This window comes from Talpa occidentalis, unplaced genomic scaffold (genome assembly GCF_014898055.3).
Source record: "Talpa occidentalis isolate TD23 unplaced genomic scaffold, MPIMG_talOcc4v2.1 talOcc4.8, whole genome shotgun sequence".
Lineage (NCBI taxonomy): Eukaryota > Metazoa > Chordata > Mammalia > Eulipotyphla > Talpidae > Talpa > Talpa occidentalis.
The window spans coordinates 96,679,010-96,689,004 of NW_023605194.1; the positions used below are offsets into that span (position 1 = coordinate 96,679,010).

Sequence of the window (9,995 nt, forward strand, 5' to 3'; positions counted from 1 at the left end):
TGTCTCAAATTGTGTGAATGATTGTGGCTTACAGTTGAGATTCTCTCTCACACATATTTCCCTGTGTGTTGGGGGGGTGCGCAGGAAAAAGTCAGAGGTTCTCCCTCCTCTGCCTGTTCGTTTTAACCTCTAATTAAAAGGTGGTTTCTCCCTTGAGTAAAGGATTAGAAACAAATTAACAAACCAAACCAGAATGAGTAGATGATTCCTTCCTCTCAAACCAGAGATGATTAGGTACAACAGGGATAGAATTTTAAATCTAAGGTTTCTGTTTTTACTAGTAGTAAAGACAGGAGTTATTTGTTCTGTTGCATCAAAGCATCCAAACGTCCTGCTAGATCTTTTTTTTTAATGGGCATGGCAAGAAATGGCCTATATTTCACATGAAATGATAAGGATGTGTGTGATTATAGATTGAAAGAATGACGTTCAGCCAAGAGCAAAGGTATGAATGGTCATCAATACACAAATGAAAATGTCTTTAATAGCTGCTAAAAACCCAGGCCTCATCTACAGCATTTTGGTGTTTGCATAAAGCCATTTCCTATTTAAGACTACTTAGAACTAATCAATTTATTTATTAGAGGTGTCCCTTTTCAAATCATGTGTGTCCTATATCAGAACCTAAGGTTAAAAAAAAATTGTATCAACTGAGATGGCTTTGACTACCTGACAAAAAAAAATTTAAATAAACACTTTTTCTGTTACAAGTTACCTTAAATCACAAATTAGCTGCCACTACAATGATTCCAATTCACTAGAAAAAATTGTATTTCTTTACAAATGAACTAATGCAAGAAATCTAAGACCTTGAGGTATAGCCACCAAGCTTTATAGGAAAAAATATGGGGATAATATCAAGAGCTATTAAAATGTACACAATACCCTTTAAACACAAAATCCAACCAGGGGAATTACTGAAGAAATACTTAAATAGAAGGCCAAGAGTGAAATATCCATTGATGAAGATACTCGTTGCCAACATGTGATTTTTTTGTACATATGTTCAAACTTAAATCAGGTCACATGTTACACTTAAATGGGGACATCTGATCAAATAAGAACGTATGTGCTGGTAGCAACAGGAAAGAATGTTTAAAACTGGAATTGCTGCAGACTCTCTTGAATAGATGACTACTGGTCATAAAAGAAATGATCACATGGCTACTATCTTAGGGTAGCCTTAGTAATCCTTAGTTGTTGGTATTACATTCTTATGTGGTTCCCCCAACACTGAATCAGACAGGCTGGTCTGTGCAATCATGAGAGTACACTGATAGTGGTGATGTGTGACTTTCAAGTCCTCAGTCATAAAAGACATTACGACTTCTTCCTTCATTTCTTGGAGGCTTTGCCCTAGGGATAGCCAACTGCTGTCCTGTAAATCTCCCCAAGCAGCTCCATGGAAAGGCCTGTTATAGGACAGCCCGATATTGAACGGGTTGCCTGGCTGTGGGTCCTCACCCGCGCGCTTACAAGGGACTTATGAATACTCCACTACAGGCACACACAAAAGGTTAATAAAAGGTTTATTTACAAGGGAAAAGGAAATAAGGAAAATGTACAACGCAGGGAGAAAATAGGGAAATAAAGTCTTTAATGCGTCCTACCTGATCCACCGACCTGGAAACCCAAAGGCACTCTCAGAGCTGGCCAGATGCTGCTAGCTGGTGGAGAGCCAAAATGGGGGACCGCCCCAAAGCCCACGTGTCTGCCTTTATACTCACTTGGCTGCTTAACCCCACCCTCAGGTCCCAGCCACCTTCCCTTTGGTGGTGATGGGATTTGGAGTTCCCAGTGTCTTTGGCTTTGGCCTGGGATGGGGGTGGAGTCCACAAAGCCTGTATGGAATTAGCTTTAGGACATTATTTTCCCCCTAACAGGCCCACATGGGACGAAATGACCAGCCTACTGGTATGCCATCTTGGAGTTGAATCTGCAGGTCTGTGAAGCTCTCATCTTACTGCCATCCTATTAGAGACTTAGCATCAAAGCATCCCAACTGAGCCACTCCCAAGTTCCTGATCTGTAGAAACTAAGAAATAAAGAGTAACTGGGATTGTTTGAAGCACGAAGCCTTGGAGCAATTTGTTATGCAGCTATTGATAACTAATACATATTAATAAATTAATAAATATTAATTTGATGAAGCATTATGTAGTTATCAAAAATAAGATACTGCTTACAACTTTCCCTCTCCATGCATTCATTCACAGCAAAAAGTTACCTCAGAGATTTCCTAAATCATACCACATTATACTACCACGGCCCTTCTCTAAGTCACCATCTCTATCATCTTCCCTCATCAGAAGTAAAACATCCTTTTAGTTAGTTTCTCCTCTTTGACTCTTACTTCTTTGTAGTCTCTTGTCTACACAGGAGTCAGAGTGATATTTATAAAACAAAAATCAGACCATGTCACCTTCCCCTGTCTTCAAAATTTCTAACTGCATGAAGAGTAAATGGAAACTCCTGATCCACAAGTCCCTGTACAATCAGGCTCTGGCTAGCCTGTCTTGGCCTATCTCCTACTCTTGCTCTCATTCTTAATGCTCAACAATGAGGTTAAGGCATTTTTCTAGGTCCCAACAGTCAAACTTTCGCATTTACTGTTCCTTCTACCTGAAACACTCACTCCCCAGGTCACTGCATGTCTGACTTACATCACATGTCACCTACCTATTAATTTTTTTTCTCACTGTCCGCTTACACACGTATGCCAGTGTCATATGCAACTGGGATACTGTCCGCTCTGCCTTGCCCCCAGAACAGTGTCTGCAACCTTAACATGTGGAATGAATGGACATGATAAGTCAACCTATGAGTAAGTAAAAACAATAAAATGTTTAAAGAACATATAAAAATGAAAATAATATTGACTAAATGGAGGAAGTGTAAATTTTCTCCTTTTTATAAACTTGTCTTTAAATATTAATACATCTTTTAATCTTCTTATGCACAAAAAATTATCAATGTTGTAGTAGAATTGAAAAACTACTGATAGAAAAACTACTGATAGTTTCTGAGTCTGTTTCTTTCTTCCCATGACACTACTTTCTGACCCTCTGGCTCTCCCTCTGGATGATTTGCTGGAAATTTTCTAGAGGACTAGAAAATGACTCTCCCTGTTCAGCTTGTGTAATTCATGCACGCCCTTCTACTGAACATTTTTTCCAAGAGGAAAACATACTGAATTTTCCACTGCAATTCCCTTAACCTTTACTATTATATAAACATTATATTAATGCCCACTAAATGCCAGGTACTTTGTTGAGTGTTATAGCAGGAAACAAATATTTATTTCTTTAGTCACCTTTGAACCCCTTCCCAAAATGATTTGAAATAGCTTATGACAAGAATACATGTAAGAAGGAAGACAAAGACAAGGAAGAGAAGAAGGAAGACAGGAGCAACTATTGAGAACCATTTAAATGTAAACAGAACTAGAAAATTGTGAGCGATAGGAAAATACCTCGAGAACCAGCATTCTGAAATTTAATGATCCTTGAATATTAATTTTAAATTCATCTCTGTTCTTAAAAATGTTTATTAGTGTATAGAAGTGTTCATGATGTACACCATCCTATGGACACCTTTAGTGAAGGCCTAGTCCCAGAAATCTTCCCCAAGAGAATGATTGAATCTAAATCTAAAGGATGAGTAGGAACTGGGTAGCAGGGTTGAGGACAGGCGAGGAAAAATCAGAGACACTAACTGAGAAATGAAAGTGACTATGAAAGGAGAAATGTGGTGGATTCTAGATACAGTGGGAGTATCGTTAATAGTGTGACAAATCAGACTACTGGGGTTGAGAAGAAACAGGAGTGAATGCCCAGTGTCTAGTTTGCAGAATTGGATGATGGGGTGGGGTCATTGACAGGGAAAGGGAAAGTCTAGAGAAAGAAGACTGGAGTTGGGGTGGGATATGCATTACAGAAGATAGAGCAGCACTGACCAAGGAACTAAATTTGAGAAAAAAAAATTGTAAAGACTTCAAGTCCATTTAGTTTAGGTTTTTCAGTATTTTATTATGGCACACAGGATAGAGTATATGGTACAGAGTTCTGACTTCAAGTAATTCTCAACCCAGCCAGCTGTTTCCATTTGACCTGTTCCTTTTTTGTGTGTAATTTGCACCTGTTAGAGGTCTGACATGTGCAGCAGCCAGTGCTTAATATAAATGTGAAAAGCTTGGTTTCTGAGGTGACTTAGTCTTTACAGAAGCCAACATACTTAGAATCTTCACAATGCAAATCCATGCCATCGTGGTAGACAAAGAAATATTTTTCCTATTTGTGCAATCACAAATATTTAACTAGAAATAGGTAGTGTTTAGTAATCAGATTTTAAATGGAGACTGCTTTCTGGTTAACTTTGGAACTTTTAGAAGTTGTCTAAAGAACAAATTAGTGAACAAAATTCATTGACAAAGCAATTGCCCAAGAACAGAAGCAGAACAGCACGTAATTCCATCTACATTCCACATCAAGTACAAGAGCTTTCATAACATTGCAGTTGGCAGGGAGGACAGATGTGTATGTTCGATGCAATGTCCAACCAGTTAGAGCTATCAGTGAAATCCAAGTATTTCCCATAAAGTCATGCAGAACAATGGCAATGTAACACACAGTTATATAATCTCCACCTTTTATGGCTGATAACAATCTCATTATCTGTATCTGTAATTTTAAACAGGTTTAAAATAGATGACATTTAATGTTATTTAGAGGCAACATACTTAAGCTAACAACACACCAAATCATGAGCTCAGGATTATAGGCAACACATTTCCAATGGCAAATAATCTTTGATGTCCTTATTCTATCCAAAACTATAAATTAATAGAAAATCATTCCCTCTGATTATGTAATTTGCTGGGAGTTCAACTTCTCATATTTAGATTTTACTAAAATGTGGATATAATGGATGGAATTCATGTTCATATTATGTTTATTACTGTATACTAGTATTAAGAGGACTTGTTTACTATAAAAAGGTATATTTATCAGATAAATTCAAATGAACAGTACCCAAGAAGCCCTTCCTCCACCTTAGGGTAGAGCAAAATGTATTATTATTTAGAAAAGAAGTATATTTATGGGGTGAAGTGTATTGTTCTTCATTAAAGAAGAACCCCCAATGACTCTCATTTACTGAAGTTTATTATAAGTAAAATTTTTGAAGGGAGAGATTTCTGAATGGTCATAATTGTATCCCTCAGTGTTACCAATTAAAGGAGAAAATGCATTGTAATTATTAAAATTTTAACTTAACATTTGGAAGACAATTATCCACTTGACTTATATTGATGCCTTATTTACTATATTTTAATTAATTCAATAACCACAGCAAGAAATGTCATTCAGTGTAACTTTATTTACTATTTATTGCACATAATTCGAGGTCTTGAATTTCTAACCATCAAAGGTTCAGAGAACTATTTTCCCATAAAGTTTAACAGTAACATTAGTGAATTCATTTATTCATGTGGTTTTTTTATTGTAAACATCTGAATGATTCACATTGCCATAGATCCTGAACTCATAAGCATGGACCATGCACAGGCTGGCAGCAAGCCAGGAAGCCACTCTGCAAGCAAACAAGTACTCTGCATAAGGAGAAAAGTCATAGCACAACATTGAATGTCCAACCTAAGTCATCTCAGCATTATACATATATTGACTTCTTAATTCATATAGTATCTGGAACTCAACTGGTTGGTTGGTGATGGGTTGACCTGATTTTGGGAGAATTATTCCTGGAATAATTAAGGAAAGGGGGGTTCAATCTTTCTTCTTTGTTGCTTGCTCCTCCCCAGCACCTTCATCTTTTTTCTCATCTTCTTCAGCTTCTTTGGTTTCTTCTCCTTCTTCACCTTCACCTCCTTCTTCTTCCTCCTTTGCATCTTCTGACTCTTCCTTGGCTGCTTGAACATAAAAAGAAAGTTTACAAGCTCCAAATCCAGGGTAAGTTCAATCAAAACCTTTCTGCTAAGGGGCCTCCCTGGTAGGGCAAGGAGTTAAGACATAACCTATGAAGCTACCCGCAGCCACTGCAGCATGAGTTTGATCCCTGGCCAGGGAGCTACCCACATGGCGCAGCAGACCTCTCTTGACTCGCCCGCTGCTCCCCTCAGCTGTGTATTTCACAATCTGCCTGTTCCCCACTCTGTCTCTGGTGAGTCCTCTCACCCCCCACACCTCTGGCCTGTACCCCAGTTCTTGTATGCATAAATCTTAAAAAAAAAAAAAAAAGCCTTTCTGCTAAGGTTTTGTGTGCAAAAACAAATGTAAGAAGGCTTCCCCCAAAACCACTCAGATCTACTGTCCCCAAACATTGCAGCCAACAATGCTTGCCAGGAATAATCACCATGAACACCTATGAAACAGAAGAGATTTCTAGTATTGGAAGTTCTGCTTCGCTCCAGGACCGCAACGTTTTCTGTTATGTGCATGGCGTTCATTTCTGTTTTGTAAGACATTCCCTGCTCATTAAATGAATACATTTAAAAATGCTTAATAGGAATAAAGTCCGGGAGGATGGCACCTTTAAATATTCATTTCAAAAAACTACCAAGCTAAGCAGAGGTGCATATCTCTGCGAGGCCTGCCAATCTGAGAAATCAGGTGCTTTCTAAAGGTTTGTTGAATAAAGTGATTGTTGAAGATGCCAAGTGCATGAATGAATAAAACGTCCCTGCCATAAGCAAGGGTTCGCTTATCCATCCCCTGAGAGGTCACCACACCCAGTCTGCACCTGCAGTGCTGGGGGCTTGTTTCTGATCATACCTTCTTCCTCTTCAGCTCCCTCCTCCTCCTCGGCTTCTTCTTTCTCCTTCTCCTCTTCTTCAGCTTCTCCTTCAGAGGGGGGTTCGTCCTTGGCTTCCTCGGCCTTCGCAGCCTCAATGGTCTCCTCCACTTCTATCTGCTCCTCCTGAACATGGCTGGTGTAATAGGAGGGGAAGGAGCGGGCGGACATCAAGTAGGAGCTGGTCTGTAAACCTCCATAAGCAGATCTGCCGAACATCTGGGAGCTCTGGGAGTAGCTGCTGGCTATGCTTCCCACGCTGGTGAAGCTGAGCCTGGTCTCCTCGCCTTCCAAGAGTTTCCTGGGGCGATGACAAACAGGAACAGAGAAGCACGTTGAGCCCAGCACTCATCACCTTCCCCAAACTCCACCCTTCATGGAACCCCTGCTTGCAAGCAGGAGCAGGATTGGGAATTGTCAAGACAATCACTAGGGATGTTATAACTAGAAAAAAAAAAACCTGTAAAATATTGGATTAAAACATAATTGGGAAGCTAAGAACAGGACTCCTTATTACACGATTAAATTCCTATATGCTTGTCTAAACACCTTCTTCTTAGAAAAGGAAAAAAAACCTAATTATTATGTCAAAGGCCTATTTGTGAAGGTTTCTGATTCACTATAAATGGAACCTGTATAGCTGCTACCTTTGCCCCTATTTTTTTTTTTTTTTTTTACCTGTAAGCTGCAATTTCAATATCCAAAGCCATCTTCACATTGAGCAGGTCTTGGTATTCTTTTAGGTATCGAGCCATTTCACTCTTTGTGGTTCTCAGTTCATTTTCTAATTTGTTGATTGTGTCCTGTAGGAAGACAAAAAATAAAAAAGGAAAGAAAAAGGGGAGAGAAAAATCCAAGTGGAAATCCTTACAGCTCTCATTTTGCTGTGGTATAGCTGCAAAAGCCTCGATTTAAATTAAAGTGTCTATCCGAGATAAAATCTCCCCTAAAATATCTGCCTCTTCCTTTTAATCTTTGCCCCTGCCCCAACCCTAGTTTCATGAATGTAGACACATGAGAGGAAAACCAACAAAAAAAAAAAAACTAATGAAAAAAATTGGGTTTAATTTTTTAGCTATTAATCTACTAATCATCATAAAATTCCTGTAAGAACTAAATCGACTTAAAATGTTCTCTCATTCATTGATTATCCGGGTCATAGTCAAGAAAGTAATCCACTTCTTTATAGAAAGGAGTAGCTAGATTTAAAAAATGATTTTATCCAAAATACTTTCTTTGCATCTACATTATTTTTTCTTCTCCCTAGGATATGGAAATCCCTACAAAAGAAATGTCTTAGTGTGAACATCATAACCTGTTATAATTTTGACAGCGTGGCTGTGTGCCTGCTCTGGGGAGGGCGTCAGAAAGCATGGGGGCCAGTTGCCTTTAGAACTAATGAGAGCTTCCTGTTGTATTTACTAACCAAATGCTCCCATCACCATCCGAGCAACTAGTGGTTAACTTCAGACAGCAGAGTGGCAGGCCAGAGACCAGGCCCAGCTCACACCCCTTCGCCCACCCCACCCCCTCCACGTCTGGGCCTCCACACTGCAGAACAGCATTTCAACAGCACCTAGCACCTCTTCCCAGACTGCAGTGGCTTCCCCACCCAGCCACCCCCCTCCAAGTGCCCCACCCCTCCCACTCCCACTCGGACTGCCAGGAGCCAAGTACCACCCCCTAATTGCAAACAGATGCCCATCCCGCCTTCACTTAGTGGGGGCTCTAAACTCAACCCCCACCCCCAACTCGGCCTGGCAGCCTCTCCCCGCCCCTGCTGCATGTTGCCTGGCGCGGTACCTGCATAGCGCTGATGTCGGCGTTCTGTTTGTCCTCCAGCTCCTGCAGCTGCTTCTCCAGCGCCTCGTTCATGCCCCTGCACGCTTCAATCTCCAGCGTCTTGGCCTTGAGCAGGCGGCGGCTCTCGGACACCTCGTCCTTGGCGGCTCGCACAGCGTCTGTGTTCTTGGCGGCGCTTTCGGTCAGCACCGTGAAGCGGCTCTTGAACCACTCCTCGGCGTTCTGCATGTTCTTAGCCGCCAGCTTCTCGTACTGGGCGCGGATGTCCTTGAGCGCCGCGGAGAGGTCGGGCTTGGAGGACACGTCCATCTCCACGGAGATCTGCGCGTACTGAATTTGCGCCTGCAGCTCGGCTATCTCCTCTTCGTGCACTTTCTTCAGAAAGGCGATCTCGTCCATCAGGCTGTCGATGCGCTTTTCGAGCTCGGCGCGCGCAAGAGCTGCCTCATCGGCTCCTTTGCGCGCTTCCATCAACCGGCCCTCGGCGTCCTCGCGGCTCAGCACCTCCTCTTCGTAGCGCGCCTGCAGGTTGCGTAGTGTCTCCTCCAGCCCTTCACGCTCGCCCTGGAGCGCCTGCTTCTCGTTGGTGGCGTCTTCCGCCGCCAGGCGCAGGTCGCGGATCTCCTGCTCGTACAGCGCACGGAAGCGGGAGGGCTCGGAGTGCTTCTGGCGCAGCACCAGCAGCTCGGCCTCCAGGACCTTGTTCTGCTGCTCCAGCTCGTGCACGCGCTCGATGAAGCAGGCGAAGCGGTCGTTGAGGTCTTGCAGCTGCGCCTTCTCCTGCGTGCGGATCGACTTGAGGTCGTTGCTGATGGCGGCTACCTGGCTCAGGTCGAGATTTTCGAGACTGGGCATCAAGGAGCCGGAGCTGGACGAGTAGCTGCGGCGCACGGACAGCGAGGACGAGACGGGGGCCGAGTAGCTGGAGTAGGCAGAGCGCGCGGTGCTGTAGCCGCTGCGCACGCTGGAGATGTGCACCCGGGGCGTCTCCACGTAGCGCCGCTTGTAGGAGGTCGAGTAGTACGGCTCGTAGCTGAAGGAACTCATGGTGGCGGTCGCTGTCCTCTGGCTGGCGGCGGAGATGAGGACCTCGGGAGACGGGACAGCGGGGGAGAGAGGGACGGGGAGGGTGGATGGCTGTGTGCGGCTCGGCGCCGTCCTGCCACCTCTATTTATACGCGGGGAGAATTCTGACGCAGCCTGCCACCGGGCGCGGCGCGCCTGGCCATTGGGGGCAGCGCGCTGCCGCAGCCAGGGGGAGGATTCTGCGCAAAAGGCGAGGCGGGGGCAGCCGGCCGCTGCGGCTCGCAGCCTTGCCACTTTCCTCCGAGGCCGTCTGTTTTCTCCGAGACCCGCGGCGCCCTCGCCCTTTTCTTTTCCTTGCG

At 43.3% G+C, this 9,995-nt stretch overlaps 1 protein-coding gene across 1 annotated transcript; it reads right to left on the bottom strand.

Annotated features, from left to right (window-relative positions):
• Positions 1 to 4,016: 4,016 nt before the first annotated feature.
• NEFL (neurofilament light chain) lies at positions 4,017 to 9,755 on the bottom strand. Its single transcript, XM_037495817.2, has 4 exons — positions 8,611 to 9,755; positions 7,486 to 7,610; positions 6,789 to 7,108; positions 4,017 to 5,923 (listed from the first exon to the last, which is right to left on the bottom strand). The coding sequence occupies exons 1-4, from the start codon at positions 9,655 to 9,657 to the stop codon at positions 5,784 to 5,786; spliced, it is 1,632 nt and encodes a 543-aa protein (XP_037351714.1). The 5' UTR covers positions 9,658 to 9,755; the 3' UTR covers positions 4,017 to 5,783.
• Positions 9,756 to 9,995: the final 240 nt, after the last annotated feature.

Coding starts and splice junctions, on each gene's coding strand:
- NEFL (XM_037495817.2), bottom strand. CDS start 9,657: ATGAGTTCCTTCAGCTACGAGCCGTACTACTCGACCTCCTACAAGCGG. Junction 7,611..8,610: donor CCGACATCAGCGCTATGCAG/GTACCGCGCCAG, acceptor GTCTTCCTACAG/GACACAATCAACAAATTAGA. Junction 7,109..7,485: donor ATTGAAATTGCAGCTTACAG/GTAAAAAAAAAA, acceptor TCATCGCCCCAG/GAAACTCTTGGAAGGCGAGG.